The following is a 21,231-nucleotide window of genomic DNA, read 5'->3' on the forward strand; positions in this document are numbered from 1 at the left end:
TTATCAAGCTGGCATACTTCAATTTAATTTAAAAGAAAAGTAGAGAATGGTGATGCCTGGTGTCAAGCCTGGCATACCTACATCTAGTGATGGGAGAGAAAGAGAAGAAAAATTAATTGATGCACGTAGTCTTATCTTTAGGAAAACTATCTTTGCCCCAACTATTATTGCCTAGTTGGCTATAATTTGGCTCAGCTCAATCCCCAGTTGCTATGTTTCAGGGGCTGACAGCAGCTTTGGAAGTTTACAGCTCAAAAAGGTCCATGAGCTCTTCTGATTTACAGACAAGCAGATCTGCTCTTTCTTGCATGTCTCCTTGTACTTTAGTTACACACTTGAAATTCGGGGATGGGAGAAGGAGTTCTTCTGTTGTTGCTGGTTTGCCAGAATTGTTCTGCAGGTAAGTTGGTAAATGTGTTCCACCTTCAAAAGAAGGATATTTTTGGATGGCTGTAGCGCACAGAGGTTTACTTGGGTAGACTGCAGGTGTCTGTGGGGAGAGGGAGTTAGCTTGCAAAGCACCTTTATTTTTGAGTCAGTAGTCTGTATTTTCCTAGAAAATGAGATCTTTCAAAGTTCATGTTAGGGGGATCCAAAATAAGGTGGTTTTAGGTGGGGTCATTCATGCTGCCTTTCGAGAACAGAAAGTGTTGGTTTCTTGAGCCTGTGTGCTTGGAGGACTTGAGGCATGAATATGATGTTATGTCAAAACTCAAACTCTTAAATTTTGAAGAAATATTTTTCACAAAGATGGCCAAAGGAAAACACGTAGTGAAACAGTCATGTTTCTTCCCTCTTATTTATTGGGATTCCTAAGACTTCTCTAGTGGAGGAGAGGCAGAAATCTTGCTGCATGAGAATTGAATGCTTGAAAGATAATGTCCAACTTAACCCTATAGAAAAAACCCTTGAGAAATTCCTGAAATGCAGTTCTGTAATTTCTGCTTTGGTGCATAGGCTGTTTTGTATGAATTCTGTGACTTTTGGAATGGTGTCTCTCTTTTTTCTAATCCAGAGGGCATATTCTTAGGAGTCACAAAGGGTTAGTATTCATGTCCACAGCAGACTGTGATCCTGATGAGCAGCGGGGATGGCATGTAGTTCAAAGTCTCTTTTCTAGCTCTCTGCCTTAGTGTCAGGGTGAATGTAGGCAAACAGTGCCTTGCTGGGGCTCTGCCTCTTCCAGCGGTGTTACCTGCAATGCCTGGGTGCGTGTGAGCTGACTCCAAAAGAGCTTTGTTGGTTTTCCTATGATTTCAAAACCAACCTTCAGCAAATACGGTTACTTTATGTTCTGCTCTTTTTTTTACGTCCAGTTTCTTGCTGCTTTTTGTTTGTGTTTTGTTCTGAGCATGCTTGTGAGCCAAATCCTAGCTGTGTTTACAGGTTGCAAAGCTGTGTGAAATTATGAATTATCTTCTTGCTGTTGTAAGTCAGCGGTGGACAGGAAGAAAGTTGAAAATACTGAATAGGCAGCATATTGCTGCGTAGGCACTTAATGTTGTTACAGTGTGATATAAGTTAAAATATTGCTTATTTCCTCTTTGCTGTTCAAAACAACCTGAAGCATGTTATGACCAGGATCTAAACAATAACTGAAAAAGTAAAAACAAACGTTTTAACAGAGAAAGGCATGGCCTGCCAAATACTCTGCGTAATTTATGACTACATGAATAATCAACAAACAAAATACTTGAAAACACCTGACTTTCCGGGGGAAAACTTTAATTTCTTTTAAAACAAAATGAAAATGTGGAAACATTCCCTGTAATATCTTCAAAACTGAAAATAATCCAAAAATTAAACAAGAGCAGCAAGGGCTGCAGTGTCTGCTGGAGTTTGGCAGCAGTTTAACGAATCTGTGGACGTAAACCCATCGGCGTATCAATGACAAATTATTATAAAACTTTATAAACAAACTTGGCTAGATAAATAATATTGGAAAACATGCCTCAGTAAACACTTTTTTTTCTGCTTCATCCTTGTTTTTAAAGAGGCCCTTATGTGATCCACAGAATAACTTAACTTCCTGTGTCTTGATAGCTATTGCAAATGACAGCTCCTACTGCTGACATTCCTGCTATTTTTAATCTGATGTAAGTTTGTGTCCTGTAATTTTTTTTTTTAATTTATTTTTTGCAACAAGTGCCCCATTGTGACCTAGCAAGCCCATTAGGTCAAGAAAGAGCTTGCACATCTTTGGAGCTGCACAGGGGGCTGTGTTGCTTCTTTCTCTGAACATCTGCAAGAGGGAAACTAAGCTGTGGTACTTGAAAGAAGCAAAAGCTGTCAGAAGGAGACAAATAGTGAGCAAGTCCCTGTGGTGTGTCTTAAGAGTTCCTTGTTGCAGCCCTTTGAATTGATGAGGGCATTTTAGCTCCCCATCTCGGCAGTGCTTTTGCCATAGTGCTTCAGTGCACGTCCGGAGAAAGCTGGAGGAAAGCTCCCAAACCTTCCTCATCTTTGGGCAAAGGCACGGGAGGGATGGGAGGCCCATGGCAGCCTTTGGGATTGCAAAGCTGGATGTTGCAGTCCTTAAATCTGAATAACTAGCCAGGCAGGCTCAGGCTTCCCAGTTACCCATGGGCTTTTCACTGAGGGTGGATGGGAGCGATGATGGTGAAGTTTGCACCAAGTGAAGACTGTGACCTCCAGGAGGAGGGAGCCTAATCTGAAAGTTGATAAGAGCTTTTGTGAGTTTGTGGTGTTAGTGAAGGGGGGTGGGAGGCTGTTCAAAAACAGTGTTTTCTTCTCTGAACTGATGAGGGTGATGGCAGTGTCCTTCCTGGGTCACCTCCTGTTGCACCTGGCAGTGCCCAGTGTGCCCGGAGCCTCCTTGTGTCAGGCTCTGTCCAGGGCAATGGGAGAATGGGTGAGGTCTGCTCTGAGCAGCCGTGGTGAGGCCAGTATCCTTGTGTATATCAAATGGAGAGAAATAGTAATGAGGGGAGCTTAATTAGTCCTAGTTAGCAGGAGAAAAATAGCACCCAAAAAGCCTAACAAAGCTCGTTTTTGTGTAACAGCATCCCACTCTGGGAGCTATCTTAGTTTGTGTCCAGCATGGTCCTGCACGTTTCTAGCAGCAGGTGTGTATGTAAAAGGTCCCAAGCCACAATGCTATAGCTTATTTGCCTTTTTATTGTCCTCATTGTAATATTTTACTGTTTTAAAAAAAATGGATGTTTGGGTATTGTGATGAATGCTGATGCACCAGAGCTCTTGGGCTTTACCCTGTTAGTTCCATTCTTGTCATTAAAAACATGGCTTTTTCTTGTCCTTTTTACTTTTCTTGTTTGGGAAGGAGGAAAGCAAGTAAATACAGAGCTGATGGTTTAAGTCACTGTTGCCAGATGACATTCTATGGGAATGTGGACTTGCCAGTATGCAGATTGTAAATAGTACTTTGATTTAATAAGGGTCTGTTAAGTACAGAGCACAGCCTACAGTAGTGAGGGAATAGGAATGCTTCCAAAATGGGTGTGAGGGAAGAAATTACCCTTTAGATTTCCCTCCTCTGTGTGCCCAGCTTGCTCTGAGAAATAGTACTCTGCCTCCTGTAGCCTACTGAAAGTTCTGAGCATGTCTGGGGGCAACTTGGTTCAGAGTTGGTGCTACACATTTTGCAAGATTGGGCGACTGTGGCTTTATAATGCTGAACAGATGTCATAAAAACCAATGATGAGTGCCAGCGTTTCTTCAAACTGCAGCCTGGAGAACGTCACAGAAAGCAGCGTTCGAGAGGAAGACGCTGGCATGAACAGTGCAACCACCCGTCACAAGTCCTCCGAGTCCTGAGACCCTCTTGTGAGAAAATAAACTAAAAACCCTTTAAGTATAAACCACACCTTATGTGAAAGAGGGTGGCTGCAACTGGCCAGAGAGTGAAGAGGGGTAATGCGTACTGGAATATAGCTTAAGGCTTTAAGGAAATTTGGATGAGGGTTTTTTGTGGGCATTGTAGTAGTAAATCATGTTATATAAAATCTACTAGGCTGTGGGAGCAAGCTTGAATTGGAAAAGCTCTCCCAAAGAGAGTGTGCTGGTGGTCTGGCATGCTTCTGTGTTGGGGGAAAAAAGTACGAAGGCAAACTGTGTTTAAAGAAGCTGAGTAGAAACACAATACCTAGTATACGTGCTGCCTCTTTAGAATGTACAAAAAAGAGTAACTGGAAATCGGTACTTGCTTCTTGTAACTTTGGAGTAAAGAACAAGTATGAAAAACAGAACAGAAAGACAAATGAACAAATATTGGCTGCATAAGGCAATATCCTTTATCTACATATTTGCAGATGATGCAGCAGTTTAAAGAGAACTTAAATCTGATCCTGTTTAAGCTATTTTAATAAAATATTCTGCTAATATTTTGTTAACAAGGTATTTTCTTTTTATGTGTGAGACAGATAAAGGGAGAATTGGCTAGAGGTAGAATAGTAAAAGCGGTGGCTTTATACACTGGACGTACAAAAGAAACTAGAGGAAAGAGAAATGTCCCTGTTGTAACCAAGAGAAACCGAGGAAAGACGACAGCAACATCAGATATTTACAACATTAGGTGAAATCCAGAGGGTGGTTGTTATTTTTAAGCTGACACTGTCCCTTACAAATGTGGAACCTTCAGCATCTTTACCACTAGATGCAGTAAAGAGTCTCTAAGGATGCACTAAACTAAACAAAAAATCCCACTCAACTCTGGCTTTTTGTTTTTGTAGTTTTGGGGACTATACTAAAGTTTTGCTAGCCTATTCTTGCACTTGCTGTAGTCAAAATAAAGATCAAATGCATAGTGAGATGTAGCGTAAGATATTGTTCAACCTGTAAATGGAAGGCTTTGCCCTTCTTTTTACAAGACTTGCAGTTTCCTTCAGCCAGGGATTTCCTGTGGGGCACAGCTAACCCTGCTGCAAAGGAAGCTTGCTGCTTTCATTGACTGTTTGTTTCTGAAAAACTAGTATTCAGTGACACCCGTGTCCGGAGAATTTGGGTCCTTTGCTTGCTAAAGGAAAAGGCTCCCTCTGCTATGCTAGTACAAGTGTAATAAGGAGATGTATTTCGTTCGTATTTTTTTTCCCCAATCTACACAAAGACTCAGTCAACCCAACTTTTTATATTATTGCATCTGTACATCCCCCTTGGTATGTTGCTTCCCAAGGTAAGAAATACACACAGGCTTGGTGCCTTTCCTGCAAACAAGCAGACATCTCTGCTGCCCATGTCAGATGTTGTAGGAGTTGTGGGCGCAGTGCTGCAGGTGTGCTTGGCTCCGTCTGTGGATCCACGGCTGCAAACTTGCAGCTGCTCCTTCTCTATGTCCCTAAGGAGAGGTCTGCGGTCAGGCAGTGGGCGTTGTTGCAGTGAAGTAAATCCTCAAGCCTTTCCAGCCCCGGCTAGCCTATGGGCAGCACAGCGAATGGGGCAAGTGTCATGGGCTTAGCCCATGTCTCCAGTGCATCCTGCTTTGCTTTACCAGCTTTACCAGGCTTTACCAGCCTTGGTTTTAAACTTATTTTCCACTGTTGCTGGTAGCCCATTGCTTGTAAATTCATCAGGTCATGACAATCATTCCAACCCCTTAGATTGTCAGTGATTTTGTGAAAGCAAATAATCTTGATCCATGAAGATGAAGAGGAGTTGTGTGGCTCCCTACTAAAGCATCCAACTGAAGCCAAACATTTAGGGTTAAGTCTGCTTGTGCCTTTACCTAGGCAAGTGGCCAATGACTGCTTTGGTCATTATGCAGGGCTTTTAGCATATAAAGCTTATGTGACTTCTCAGGCAGAGATCTTTCCAATTGTTTCACTTATCCTATTAATGTTTTTGGAGTAATCATATGTGGTTTTCTCTCTCTTTTTTTTTTTTTTTTTTTTTTTTAATTTTTGGGAGTTCTCTGCATGTCCATGAAGGCCAATGCAAAAAAATTAACCCTATTTTCGGCCTATGATATTTCTTGCCTCTCTGGTTTACACTGAGACTTTGGCCTATTTCTCACCTTATTGATTCTTATTGGTGAGAACATGTTTCTAGTGCTCCTTTTAAGATGATCTGCTGGTCTAATTAGTATTGATATATTTAGCATGCATACACATTTGTACCTCTTCACTAGAGCTAATGAATGTCAATAAAAGGCAGCTTAGTTTTAGAAAGAAAAAAAAGGGGGAAGCTTTCTATAAACAGTGCTGTAGTCTTTGTGATGAATTGGGTGTAACCGTGGAGAGTGGCAGAGGTGAAACAGGCTGTCTGTTAAACAGGAAACGAGTGATTAACATTTTTTGTCCTACTGATCATAATTATTCCAACTGGCTGAAAAAAAATAAACACCCCTTAGTCTCTCTTTACTATAGTCGCAGAATAAAATTTAAAGCTATTAGTCATTCTGGCATTGTATGGATGAACTGCTACTTTATGACTCCAAATTTTTATTTATTTATTTAAAAAAGACTTTGCTTACAATTGTGATTCACATTTTCCCTGCAATAACCTGCTTGTGCTCTGCATTCAAGGACAGCCTTGCATCAAAGCGTTACCGCTGCTGTGGTGCCTGTGTCCTCTGTACAGTTGCATTCCTGGTTGGCGCGTTAGAGCCTGCACTGAGTAATTGTAAGAGGGCTACCTGCCCGTCATGAATCGCAGCAGCCTTCCTCACGGCTTATTGCACTACAGATAATTTTAATGGTTGTAATCCCTTTGATGAGCACACATTAGCAGTGGTGCATGGTGTTAATCTTGACTGCACTGTCATTTGGTATGGCATTGGCATATCTGCAGGTGTTCTCTCGCTTACCTTTCTTGAACAAAAGATATATTTTTCTTGTGCATGTGGTGGCCTATATTCTGTGGGACTCTTTTGAAAGACATTAATTGTATCCCTGACCTCTGATGGTTTATTAATTGATTCCTTTACCAGCTTTTCTATGATAGCACCTGGGACTGATGTCAGGGCACCCAGGTTATGCATGTGTCCTCCTGCTTTGCATTACTGATGTTAATTGCAGCACAGGCTGCTTGCAAAGGCCAGAGGTCTGAGGGTGCTTAAAGAGGGAGGAGAAGAGGCTCCAGTTATAAAGGCATCCTGACTTTGAGATGTTCTTCTTCAGTGAGGCCTCAGTGTTGGCCTGTATCACTAGTGAACTTGGGAAATGCTTCTTCATCATAAGCTATATATGTACATAGGCATATATATGTATATATATGTGTGTTGCATATTTCTGGAAAACAGGAATGTTTATTTACAAATATGGAACCCTTATATTTGTCAAACACTTGTTTTACATCTGTTGGAATAGAAAGCTTACAGCATCAGTTTTGTGAAGGCAGTATTAGGATTTGTCTGGATCACCAAATACGTAGTTATGCCTGCTAGCTTTGAATTTTTTTCATATGATATTTATTTCTTCCCTTATTTTCTACACTTGACAACTTTTGTTTTATCCTGATGGCTATTTTGCCTTTTTTTTTTTTTTTTTTTTTTTTTTTTTTTTTTTAAATAACACTGTGCTGCCTTCTTATTGTTGCCTTTTTTTCACCCCTGAAAACAGGTAGGTTTTAGACAAACCTGTTGGCTGTCTTGGCTTCCCAGATAATTTTACCAGAGAGGGAGGAAGTTCCATTTGACAAATCCCTTTTAAAAATCTCACAATTTTCATATGCATCTTCGTCTGTTGTTTTTCCTAATCAGTGTCACTTAGTTTCCTTGGCTTTGAAATGCTAGCAAATGTTTATATATTTGGTGTATGCTGTGTTGATATTATATCACGCCTGTATTGTGGTTGTAGGAATAAATGTAGTTATAAAATGGAGTATTGGCACTGATGTAGGCGATAGTTAACCTAGTTGTGGCTCTGTCTCTCTCTTGGATGGAAGTTTTGGTTGGGGTGTGGAACAGTATCCAGGTGTGCGCTTGCCCTGTGCGTATACTGCTCATACTATGCTTTACCTTGTTCATGGTTTCTACGCTCATTCTTTCTAAATGCCCGTGTAGGGAAAGTAGGCAGGTGTTATCATCTCATTAGAAATGTCCAAACTGCCATTATGGAAAAGTGCTTCAAAGGAGTCTGCCTAGAATGAAGAGGAGGGTATCTGGGGATAGCAATTTGGAATTGCTTAAATACATGTCAGTAGAGTTGCCAGTTCTGACACGTAAGTATGCATAGCCAAGTCCCTTAAACATCAATGTCTGGAGCTGTGCATGTATTTTCTGCTACTACATACCATGTTCCAGAGGAGAAAGCTCCGGTGGTTGTGAAATCCCGTCCAGTCCTTGGTGCCACGTGTGGCAGCAGGATGCAGCCTGGAGGATGGCCAAGCCCCTTTGGTGTCCAAAGTTTTTTAGTCTTCTACAGCTGTGAGAAGGAAGCCTAGGAGAGTATAAATCTGCAGACTTAACTGCAGAATGTGCAGGACTTAGATTAAAGCCACTGATATGTGGTCATGGGAGACCGCCCTCCCAGCAGGAGAGACCTGTAGAGACCATATAGTGATAACATACAGTCTGTCCCATTCTTGTACATTCATGCATGGAACAAGGGATGCATTGCTGAAATCTTATAAAAAGAAACAGTCTATGAAAGTATCTCCATGTTTGGAGATGGTGTTTCATGGGTCGTGGTCTGGGAAATGCTCTCGCTATGCCACCATCTGTAATCAGAAGCACAGAGAAACAGTGCAAAGTCCCTCTAGTAAGACTGAAGTGTTTCTGCGCTTTTTCCAGCTGACACTTCTTAACTGTATTAACAGTGCAGGACAAAACTGAAGTCAAACAAAAGCACCCCCCCCAAGAACAAAGGACCCAAAAAAGCATGACCTGTTTGGGAGGAAATCCTGTCCTTCCACCTTCATGCAGCTGCAGGTGGCACATTGCCAGCATCTTCTAAATGTGACTCTTTGACCTGAGGCTAAGTGACATGCTTTCTGTCCATGCTCTTACCTGACAGTGGAGAAGGTTTCTGAGCTGTAATCAAAGAATGCTACAATTGGGTGGCAAAGATAACTATTTCGTTAGCATTTGAAGCCTCTGACACTGCACCCAGATGTGCGGTTGTGTTGGTGAACACTGTAGTACCAGGAACCCTTTTATGAGAGAAATGGGGCCAAGGCTGTTTATGGCCAAGCGTGCTATCTGTTGACCAAACGCTTTTGAGTGTCCAACACTAGCTCCGAGGCAAACCAAAGCTCCACGTGCAGCATCTGCATCTGAACTTCTTGTATCTCATAGTCATTAGATAAGACAAACGGGATTGCCTTACACCAGACTGTTGTACCAAAGGAAATTCTGGTACATCTGGAGTTATCCATGTTCTCTTTCCTCCTTAGCCTCCTCACCCTGCCCCTGCAAACTTAGCAGGATGGTTGGAAACCACAGCAAAGAGGGTGCCGGCAGTGTAACCATTCCAAGGAGACCTGTCTGTTTCACGAGGCGTGGTCTAGCTTAGCCTTGGATAGATGCTGCGTGGTGCCACTTGTCACGGTTAGGCCCTGCTGCTGCTGTCCAGCTGTTAATGCTGAAGGAACCCTAAGCGAGTGTGCTGGTGACCTTCCTGTCCTTTGCATGCTTTCCTCGGAGGTTTTTTTTATGACTTCTTTTTAGAGTGGTGCTTGCCGCTGAGGCTCCAAGAGGAGGGTGATTTGAACTTCTGGACCTGCTGTAGAGTCACCATACACAGACCTTGAGAGGCAGGACTGATGTCCTCTGTAACAGCATATGGAAATGCTGGGGTCTTCCCTTCTCTGCTCCAGAGCTTTTGCTTTGGTGTTGTCTCCACAGAGAGATTCTGCCCGTTCTGAATCCTGCTATAAGCTGTCAGTAACAGGACACGCTAACACAGCTGGCTCATGTGCCAGCCACCACTGCTTGTAGCAGTCACCTCTCAACAGTGATGATGTTAGCTGATGGGTCTCTGAACTTCTCTCCTACCAGTCCTCAACCCTGACTTTTTTGCCAAGCATATTCCTATTGCAATATTCTCCAACTATCAGTTAAAATAAAATAAAATAAATAAATAAAATCCCCATTTTTTTTTCTTTTTTTGAATTGTGATTATCTTAGAGGGTCATGGCAGAAGCAGTCTTGAGTGTCGTATTCCCTGAAAGTTTCTCTCTAGCTTCCAAATCTGTTTCAGATATTATTTGGAGAGATCTGAGAAGTACAGTCAGATACTGTGCCCCAATCTGTGTTTGCAGCCATTTGAGCTGATGGTAGTGCAAGCTGACCAGCAACATACGTAGACTGTCCCTTTGGATGAGGTGTAGGAAGCAGTGGACTGCTGAGATGCCTTCTGAATGAATGGGCAGTCATTAGACTTAATTTTAATAGAAGTGCTTGACCTGTGTATTATGGAAGCAGTCTTGCTCTTACAGCCTCTGGCTTTGTTATGGCGGCCTCTGCCTCTAGAGGCCAACTCCTTCTGCCTTTGTTACTAGTTACTGGTGAATCTCTTTTCTGAGATGCCATGGCGTGCTTTATTGCAATACCATCAGCATATCCACTCTGGTGGCAAATCCACTCATTTTTATGAAGTGTATCGACTGTTGCATCCATTTCTTGCTCTCCCTTTTGGCAGCACTGTGCCTGAATGGGTGCTGCCTGTGCCCATGCGTGAGGGTGTGAGCGTGGGAGAGACCATGGGCACTCGTAGATGCTTTTACAAAGTCTGGGTCTTGCAGCTCCCCGCATACTCACAGATCCACAGTTAGATCCTGCTTGGAGAGCTTTGTGGTGGTGTTAAACAGGAGCTCTGCAGCACGAGCTCTGCTCTGCTTCCCTCTCCCTTGCATGCTCCAAGGGCTGGGGTGGAGGAAAGACGGCCAGCGTGACTGTATGGTCTCACTGCAGTAAGTACAGGCCTACAACGTTGTCAAGTTTAACAAAGCAACTGTGTTTTCAGGTGTTTCTCTTCAGTAAAACACCAAAACAACTTACTGAAAAAATAATCAAATACCTCAACTTTAATTGTAACAGGGGTGTGGTTTTTTTCAGCAATTAGTCGGGTTAAACTTAAGTTTTAGTATGAATATCTTGGGTTTAAATGCAGTATTAGGTATCAGCAGAGCTACTTGCACCCAGGGATTAAATGGCTGAGACATTTATTTCTTTAATTGTTTTAAAACGTAAAGGAGTTTGAGGTTTTTTGTTGTTTAGAAGAGTGGCAAGCAGGGCATTCTCGCAGCAGTGCGGTTCGGCTGTAGGAAATGTTGGAAATGCAGCTGAATGATATAAATGTGTAGATTCAAAGGAATAGTTTTCTTGGCTTCACGAGTTTTATTAGCTGGTATGTGCTCATCACATTGCATTTAGCAGATACTGGTTTTGCATATTTTGGCTCTTAAATCAGCGAGTAGCGATAAGCATATCCACAGTTCCTGGTCCGCGTGCTGAAGTACGGCATGAAGTCGGTTCACAGACCAAATGGGAGTGGAGGCTCTCTGCGCTTTATCTCAAAGGTGGAAAATCAATCCCAGGAAACACCCCACAGGTGGCAGCAGCCCTGCTGCTGTCCTGACGAGGTTTTGATAAAATTCCAGCGCGGATGCTGTCAGAGCGATCTGGTGTGCGTCGCCCCTGTGCGGAAACCCGCCTCGAAACGCGGCCGCGTGCTTTTCGCGTCATTCGGGCCAGGTTTGGGGAGGTTTTTCTTCCAAGTCCCGCTGAAAGCTGGGTCTGAAGGCGTCTTACGGCGTGCCAGGGCCGGCGGTGCTGCGGAGCACGCCGGCCGCTGACAGCCGCGCCGCTCCTCCGGCTGCCAAGATCCACTGCTGAAACTATACTTTTTTATCAGGTCATGTTTGTGTCTGGCAAAGATTTGTAGACACAACATCATTAACAGCAGTGCATATTTTCACAAGATTTACCTCTTCAACACTTTTTCCAAGTTAGTAAATCATAGCTTCTTTAATGTCCTGCTGGCTGCGTGAAAAACAGGAATTTATGTAACAAGCTCTGGGCCGCAAACCTTTTCCTGTTAGGAAAAATTTTTTTCTTCATTGCTGGCAGAGTTAGGAGACAGCTCTGTTACTCAAAGAGCGACCTCAGATGTCCTCAGTACAATAATACCAGATTATAACATTTTTGATGACTAAGGAATAGCAGCAATTTCTTAAATATTTAACGCTTTTGTCGCAGAGAAGAGGGAGCTGAGCCTTAGCACGGTATTTTCTCTGCCTGATGTTTTGTGTGTTTGATATGCCTGTTTTGATAGTAAACAGTAAGCCTGAGCCAGCTGGGTATGTTTACAAAATACAGTAAAAAAATGAACTGGCGCAGGAGGTTTTTTAATCAACAGACGTGCAGAGCAACTTTCTTGCGACATTTCTAGAGCTGGACTTGTGTCAGCCGGGGATTCGGCCGCGGCCCGTGAGTGAAAACAACGGGCTGCGCCAGGCCGGCCTCGCGAGGCTTCTCGGTCAGCCCCTGGGGCCGCGGGCAAGCCCGGAGGTGGGTTCTCGGGCTTCCCCTCCCGACGTGTCAGCTGCATCTGGTGAAAATAAAATTCCAAGGCCGTCCCTAATGCCCCGTAGCTAGATCGAGGATGAGACTTTGATTGCAGGGTTACCTGCAGTGAAGAGAGACAGCCCTGCGTTAATTAGTTAATAGGAGAACGACTTCCTTTCAAAACTGCATAAGGGAACGCTCAAATTGTTGCTGGCGTTTGTTTAACTGGGATAATTTGTTAAAGGTGGTTCTTTGGAGGGAAGGAGAAGTTGGACAGGCTTCTGAGGTGAGGCGCACGGTTTGACGCCCTGCTGTGCTGGTTGAAGAGTGAGCTGCCGTGGGGCCACGTTCCGCCATCTTCTGCCGCCCAAGAGCGCCTCGTGCCCCTCTTTGGGGTGAGGCTGCCCTCCTGGGGAGTGGTCTCGGCACATGGCTGCCTGTCAGGTGCTAGAGGACTGTCACACCTCCTTGCTGCCCTCGTCTTGCTGAAGGTCTCCTCTTGGACCCCAGAGTGTGACCAGTCCTGGCGAGCTCTGCAGGCGGCCAGGCCCGCTTCGGCTGGCTGGCTTCTCGTGGTGCGCAGCGTGTCGTGGCCCTCGCAGGGAGTTTGAGCCTCTCGTCTCTGATTTGAGCCAGGCCCTACGAGGTGGCCGTTTTCACCTGGCGTGCCTCCTCGCGGTCTTTGCTCCTTTTCTTCTGGCAGCTGGGTGTATGGGCAGCGGGGAAAGAGGTGCAGCTTCGAGAAAGCGGGCGTACGCAGGAGGACAGGTAGAGTAGAGAAGGTGAGGGAGGACATTTCTGGAGATGCTGCTGTCACAGGCAGCACTCTGGGTTGGGAAATAGAGCAAAAGCAGCCAGAGAGCAGAGTGGTGGCTGTGTCCCTCCTCCTCTGGTGTGCCTCACGAGGCACGCAAAGCTCCCTGAGCTGTATCATCCTCATGGTTTGCTCTTGTAGTGGGTCTTGGGGGTCATGTTAAAAACTTAAGATAGATGGGAGGAAAAAGGTCGGAAAGCAGGAAAGACAGAACAAGGTTTTTGTAGGTCTGGTAACCATTTAGTGTTTTGAGATACTACTGGCCTGCTGGTCAAGATCAGCCTGACTACTGCTTTCTAGAAACGGTCTTTCCATTTTTGCTCCCCCAAATTTTTCTTTAGACAACTTGCTAAAAATGACTATGAATGGAAGGCAGCTACTGCATCACTGACTTCTCTGCCATTGAGCTCTAATTTCTAGTTTACCCATTTCATGTGTTGTTTTGTGGTTCCCTCTTACTTGTTCTACACGAACTGCAGTCCTAGCGCAGACCCTGGGTCCCCATGTAGACTGTGCTACTGTCCCACCCTCCTGCCAACTCCCGTGGCTGCCTGCTTCAGCACTCTTAGAACTTGTGGCCTTTTGTTAGCAATTATGTCAAAATATAGGACAGCTTTTCTGTTGATATAATGTTCTTTACATGTGCTCAGCAGAAAATTACATGAGGAAAAAAAAATGCTTATCTACAGCTTGGTGATGCAAAGGGTAGTCTCTTGTTAACAGGTCAACCTGTGGGCTTGGATTTTGGATTTGGGGAATTTTTTTTTTTTTAATTTTTTTTTTTTTTGTATTTAAGAGCAAAACATGAAACTTTACTCATGGCCGAAGAGATAATGAAAAGCTTCAGTACCTCTGGTCAGTCTTGGCACAAGATAACTTATGCCCTCAAGTATTAGAAGAGTCAATTTCGCATATTAAAATGTTGATTTTGAAAGAGCAAGATGGTTTTAAGACTGAGGTTTTAAATGCAATTTTGTCTATGCTGTTTGCATTCCTTTTCCCCTAATGATTTCTTAGGCAATTTGTGATGTTTATTTATAAAAATTAGAACTTAATCCTCAACTGGTTTTCTATATGTGTTTTCTCACATAACACAAGTAATATAAATCTCACTAATGCTCAGTGGCAATACTCACAGACTGGCATGTTTGCAGGGTTTAGGGATGTGCAGGATGAGAACCCATTATAAGGACCCTAGAACAGGATCTAGCATTCCTGAACTATGGGTAAATTAATTAAAAAAAAAACCCCAACACCCTAAATGCAGTCAGGTTCAACGTACTAGAGTGAAGCTGGTAATGAGATCTTCAGTCGTCATCTTGGTCTTCTAGTACAGTTTGTCTCCTTTATGAGGTATTTGTATTTCAAAACAGCTCCTTCAGTACTTTATTTAACTTTTTATAACGTCAGATGTGATCAGGCAACATGACAGACAAATTAACGTGGCAACTCTTGGCAAGCTCGTTGCGGCCACTCCTGAGTGGTGAGCTGATAAAAGATGTTTCCAGACTGGCGTGTTTTCCCATTTCATGATTACCCCTATATTTTCTAACAAAATGAGAGCATGTTTGCAAAGACAAATATTAGTACGCCATAGAAGATGCATGTTTTCTCCATTTCTTACACCTTATTTTGTTTTTCAGAATTCAATCCGTCACAACTTGTCTCTGCACAGCAAGTTCATCAGAGTGCAGAATGAAGGAACAGGGAAGAGTTCCTGGTGGATGCTCAATCCTGAAGGAGGAAAGAGTGGCAAATCTCCTAGGAGGCGAGCGGCATCCATGGATAACAACAGCAAGTTTGCCAAAAGCAGAGGCAGAGCTGCCAAGAAAAAAGCATCCCTTCAGTCTGGTCAAGAGGGAAATGGTGACAGCCCCGGATCGCAGTTCTCAAAGTGGCCTGCAAGCCCCAGCTCTCACAGTAACGATGACTTTGATAACTGGAGTACATTTCGACCTAGAACTAGCTCTAACGCTAGTACGATTAGTGGAAGACTTTCTCCTATTTTGCCAGAGCAAGATGATCTTGGAGATGGGGATGTGCACTCCATGGTATACCCATCATCAGCCACCAAAATGACCTCTACTCTACCCAGCCTTTCAGAGATGAGTAATTCTGAGAACATGGAAAATCTTTTGGATAACCTTAATCTCTTGTCGCCTAATACGTCAATGACTGTGTCAACCCAGTCTTCATCTGCTACCCTGATGCAGCAAACACCAGGTTACTCATTCGCATCCTCGACCACAAGTATAGGTTCACCAAATCCAGACTACAGGAAATTTACGTATGCTCAAGCTAGCATGAACTCTTTGCCCCAGATTCCTATGCAGACTCTTCAAGACAGTAAATCAAGCTATGGATCGATGAGCCAATATAACTGTCCCGCAGGACTTCTGAAGGAGTTACTGACTTCCGATTCTCCACCGCACAATGATATCCTGGCATCAGTAGACACTGGTGTTTCCCAGGCTGGTGGCAGGGCGCTGGGCCAAAGTGTGCTGATGGTTGCTAACTCGGTGATGCCAACTTATGGCAGTCAACCGCCCCACAACAAAATGATGAACCCTAACGCCCGCCCTCACCAAGGACATAATCAGCCAACACCTGCAGTTAATGGTCGTGCCTTGTCACACACAGTGAACACCATGTCACATACATCAGGTCTAAATCGCTTGTCGACAGTGAAGACTTCGTTACAAGTGCCTATGAGTCACCCAATGCAGATGAATGCTATGAACCCATATGCCCCTGTTAACAGTTGTAATGGCTACGGAAGGGTGGGAATTGTTTCCCTCCACCAGGAGAAGCTTCCCAGTGACTTAGATGACATGTTAATTGAACGGTTGGACTGTGACATGGAGTCGATTATCCGTAATGACCTTATGGATGGAGAAACGTTAGATTTTAACTTTGACAGTGTATTGCCTAACCAAAGTTTTCAGCACAGCGTAAAGACAACCACACACAGTTGGGTGTCAGGCTAGGATGTAGTAGGAGGTAAGCTGTGCTTTTTATAATAAATCTGAAAAACAGCTAAAGGGAAAAGAGATGTCAAAATGCTTAAAAACTGGGTGGTCTTCTGTGTTGCCATGTGAAGTGCCTCTATTACAGTCAGTCACTTTCCAGTCCTTTGTTATTTGAAAATCAGGTTTGCACCGGTGCATTAGGATTGCCGTGTACTAACTTCTGTCTGTTACTTCATGTGAAGCACTGATGTTTTGCCATTAATATTTTAAACAAAAAACTTGCTGGTAACTAGCAATTAATGAATACATATTTTTCCTCTATTTAAGGTATCTTAAAGTTAGTTTGAGCGTATTTTAATAGATTTAATCTTTTGGTGTGAATGTTAATTTGTTCTTTTTGTTGTTTTTTTTTTTTCTTCCTAGGCTACGGTTAAATTCTCCAGACTTGTCTGACAGCAGGAACTGAGAAAAGCAGTACAAAGATGTCCTTCACCTTCCTTTTTAATTTTCTTGACAAAGCTGTGTGCATGCACTAGCTTTTTTTTGGGTCTTTTTTTTTCTTTTTTTTCTTCCTTTCGTCAGAGTTGGCAGCAGACAGAGTATTTTCCTGTACAGGATGTTTGCCCAAGGTTTGCAGGTTATGTGCTGCTGTAGATAAGAACTGTGCCATTGGAAATTTCATTACTCTGAAGTGCCAAATTCACTACACCATATAATCACAGCAAAGACTCTTAACTTACATCATGTTGTGCTTTCAGTTTTGTACAGAATGATCTGTAGAAGAAGAATTGTTTTTTAAGACTATCTGTTTTGGTCCAAGAAAAGTTTATAAACTTTTGTAAGAATACTGTGATGATCTCATGCCCTAAGTAAGTTTAACCTTCGTTGATGTTACCTGTGTTTTGATGAATTGAGATAACTGTGGACTTCCCTTGCAGCAGTATGAACTGCATTATTTTACTCAAAATTGCCACACATTTCATATGGGAACAGAATAGCCTGTTAAATATGATCCTAATAAACTCACTGATTATTCAAAGCAAACAGTAGGTTAAATGCCATTTGATAAGTTACCTGTATTCATGTAAATTTATGCAAGAATATATCTGGATTTCATTGTCAGACTAATGACTTTATTGTGGGATTTAAGATAATTTTTGGAATACTTTCCAAGCTATTTTTCTTATAAGTAAAGTGTACTTTTGTTACATAGGCAACTTAAAAAAAAAATAATAAATCTGAGATCTGGCAGCATTCATAACCTCTTCATTTTGTACAGTATTTTAACTGGATTAAGTACATGTTTTTATAAATTTCCCTAGCACTTGGGAGTGCTAATAAAGGAAAAGCTTAATAAGGATCTTGAATACAAAACATTTCTGTCCCTTTTTTTGTTGTGTGATGTATAAATATAGACAACTTTTATGTTTAAGAAATATTTAATCAGTTTTATATATGCATTTTTAGAAATGTCATCTGCTTCTACTATCATTTTAACTCAGACTACCACAAAGTGTTAACTATTCATTGTTAGATGCTTGTACAATGCTTCACATTTATATTTATTTCATGGAGGTCTCATAATGTTTGTGCACTCAAGAGCAGGACATTTTGGAGAAAATTAATTATTTTAGTAAAATTAATGACAAAATTGTCGTTTGTCTTAATTAGCACTAGTTTTAGGGTTTGTCAGTGTTTCTGTTGTAATGCAGTACATTTGAAGAGGCAGAAGTGCTACTTTTGAGTGGGAGGCAAAAACTTGTGTGATGCCCTATTGCAGGACAAAACATTACTTTTTTTTAAGAAAGATAAAGTAAGTGGCAAAGTTATACAAATACATGAAGTTTAGGGCAGGGGAGAGCATTAATGACAGAGGCCTTGTTCCTGTGGAAAAGCTTGCTCATGTTGGAGTACGTACACTGACAGCTACCTGAGCATTTTCAGGATTGGGTCTTGGATAAATGATTTCTGATTTTTCATTGTCATATGATGCAGTTTTCATGGATATGTGGATAACAGGCCTCACCTGTCTTTTCACTGGTTGCTACACATCATTTGTGTTACAGAAATCCTTGGAGCTTTTTTATGCACTGACAGGATGAACAGCTTTTGTCCTACGGCTGGCTGTTGCGAAGGGGAGAAATAAACATTTTTCCACTGATTTTTCTTTTGTCTACGTAGCCCACAACTGGAAAATGTTCTAATTGAAACTTATCTTCCCTGTAGTGATGGCATGTGGTAGAGAAAGAAATGGGATGTTCCAAGAAAATGAAGTTTAGTAACAAGCCATACATTTAATGATCCTGTTATGACTTTCCTAAGGCTCTGCAATGTATTTATTGATGTGCTAGCATTTAGCTCCCTGTTGGGCTTAAATCACTACTAATTACAGCTGGTCCTACTTTTTTAGATATCCTATTATGGTTGTCAGCAGTTCCAGAGGCCGATGATAAGCTGTCCTGTGATACAGGATCTCTCCCAGCGTGAAATTGGTCTTTGAACTTCTGTTGAGCAAAATGAAACGTTCTTAGTGCTGAAGCCTCAGTGAAGCTGCCTGCTTTTACAGGCAAATATCTCTAGTAGCATCTTCACCATCAGGTTCGTAGTCTCTGAAGCGTGATGGTAAATCCTGGCAGTGGAGCAAGCGAAGGGCTCACATGCATGTTTCTGAAGATCCTTCTTTCTGCTGCATGTGCAAAAATGTTTGCTCCCAAATGGGCACTGATATGCATAGGCCAAAGTAGTTGTAAAATACACCTCTGCATGCAAAGAAAGCAGTACTTAATGCTGTACTCCATGGGGTTGCAGCTGAACATGCTACATTTAACAATATACCTCCTGTTTATTATTTTCTGCTACTGTATAACTTCCTGTATACAGATATTTTCTGCATTTCCTTTTATAACTATGAATAACATAAATGTAGCCGTTCCTTAATTAAAACAGTCTGTAGGAAGCCCCTTTTAATTATTGTGAGAAAGCAGTTGTAGATAATCAGTGGTTTGGGCTGTGTGGTCAAATTTTTTTTTTTTTTTTTTTTTTGTGGTGCCATGCTAATATTTTGCAATTTTAATTCTGGAATACTGTGAAGTCTGGTGAAGGGGTGTGTTTTCTGCCTTGAAAACAAACATTATGTGACCTCTAGTAATAAATCCTTTTTCAGTAAAAGTACCAAGTTTCTGGAGTAACTTAGTTTGTCAGAATTGTTGTAAATGATTGGTTTGTGAATTGTGCAGATGATCTTACCTATGCAGCCTTGTTTTTGACTTTTCTCTGGTTTGTACTGTTATTAAAAGTTTATTGTATTATAGAGCTGTTCAGATATTTTAAATATAAAGATGTATTGTTTCCATAATATAGCTATATGATATATGTTTAGGTAGTAGATGCATTAATTGGAAAGCTCTGCTTTGATAAACTGACAATTTGCCTACACTTATAAGCAAAAGTCATATTGCTTATTATTGGCTTAAGTCAACAGAGCATCCCTAAGAAAAGTTAAAATTGGACCAATTATAAAACAGTATAAAATTTGCACTTGTTAAACCACTGGATGTATGTTAGTACTTTTTTATTTTTTTACTGATTTGAAATTCCTATTTTCATTATGAAATTGCTAGGATCCTTAATTTATGACTGATCTTAAATAAGGTATTCTCATTATTATTATTATTATTATTATTATTATTATTATTATTATTTTGGTAGTCATAATGTAAAATGCAGCATGGTTTATGCAAGCAAAAAGCAAATTACTCGGCATTAAAACTGGCCTCTTTTGAGGGTGTTCCACAAACCAGCAATATCGTGAGAGATTGGCATGTACATACTGCTAGTTCTACTTGCGAGTGGTGTGACAGCTCTTCAACTCTTCACTGCTCTGACTTAGTCACATTGCAGAATTAAAATTCATACGTGGATATTTTCAGAAAAAGTGCCTGATGTACTTCTACAGACACACGAGAACAATCCCTGACAGTTTGTTGTATAAAGCCATAAATGTATATAAATTATGTTTAAAAGGTTTTGTGTCCTTTCTTGTATACGGAGAATGAGATTTGTACCAGGATTCTACTTGTGATTAGCAATCCTTCTACTCAGACGTTGTCGTAATCACTTTCCTTACCGCGTAATCTTTTTAATGATGATGATCACATTTGGACAATCCTGATGGCATTAGCAATTTTATATGGAAAAATACCTCATGGTACCAAGTCTTGCCTGGCAAGATGATACCATATTAACGAGCAAACACTAACTGCAGAACAGTTAACAAATTTTCCATTACTTGGTATAAAGGAATTTCTCTCTCTTGGCATTGCTTCTGGAATTGGAGCTGTAGCAGGTACAGGAACCTAATAGGGCTGTGTTACCAGTGTTTTATCACGACATAGTGTGCTAAAAGTAACTTGTTTACAAGTCTTTGAGACTAAACGCAAGAAGAATCCATGCCTGACTCTTAGGGCTTGCGGGAGATCTTCGTGTAGAGACACTTTGTTACTGGAAGCTGCATTTCGGCGGCATCAGACCGTGTTGCCAGTGCTTCAACAAGCCTAGTTCAGAGAAAATGACAAAAAAGTCCTGAAATCCTTTCAGAATGGGTATTTGTAAGTATAAGCTCTTAATAAAATTGCTATGACATGAGATGTTAATTAGTGTATCAGAATGTTATGTAATACATTGTTAAAGAAGAAAAAAAAATGGGACGCTAACATCCATCAAACTGCAGGAAAGAATTAGTCTGTTAGTCCAAATTACATGTTAGATCCTAATGCTATTAAATGTGGGAGAGAGCCAGCTCTGGAGAGACATTTTTCTCTTCCCCCTGCTCCCCCTGTTAAAGCGAGACCGCTCACAAAGTCCTCTTGGCCGCCTTTTCCCTCGTTTTCGCCTCTTGCCTTCCTCTGCCCCTCCTGCCTTCCTGAAGTACGTACCTTTTCTTGGAGTAAGAGTTTTTTCTTTGCCGAATATTTGGGCTATATAGGCCAATCTGCATGGTGCTGCTCCTTTCACAGCCGTGCTTTATG

The 21,231-nt window shown here is 41.9% G+C and overlaps 1 protein-coding gene across 1 annotated transcript in view; it reads left to right on the forward strand.

Moving 5' to 3' along the window:
• Positions 1–20,856, forward strand: part of FOXO1 (forkhead box O1) — a 66,657-nt gene extending 45,801 nt beyond the window's left edge. The window contains exons 2-3 of the mRNA XM_030036528.1: positions 14,879–16,235; positions 16,628–20,856. Coding sequence (XP_029892388.1) covers positions 14,879–16,222 — 1,344 coding nt within the window. The 3' untranslated portion in view covers positions 16,223–16,235; positions 16,628–20,856. The remainder of the gene's footprint in view (positions 1–14,878; positions 16,236–16,627) is intronic.
• Positions 20,857–21,231: the final 375 nt, after the last annotated feature.

Source organism: Aquila chrysaetos, chromosome 14, assembly GCF_900496995.4.
Source record: "Aquila chrysaetos chrysaetos chromosome 14, bAquChr1.4, whole genome shotgun sequence".
NCBI lineage: Eukaryota > Metazoa > Chordata > Aves > Accipitriformes > Accipitridae > Aquila > Aquila chrysaetos.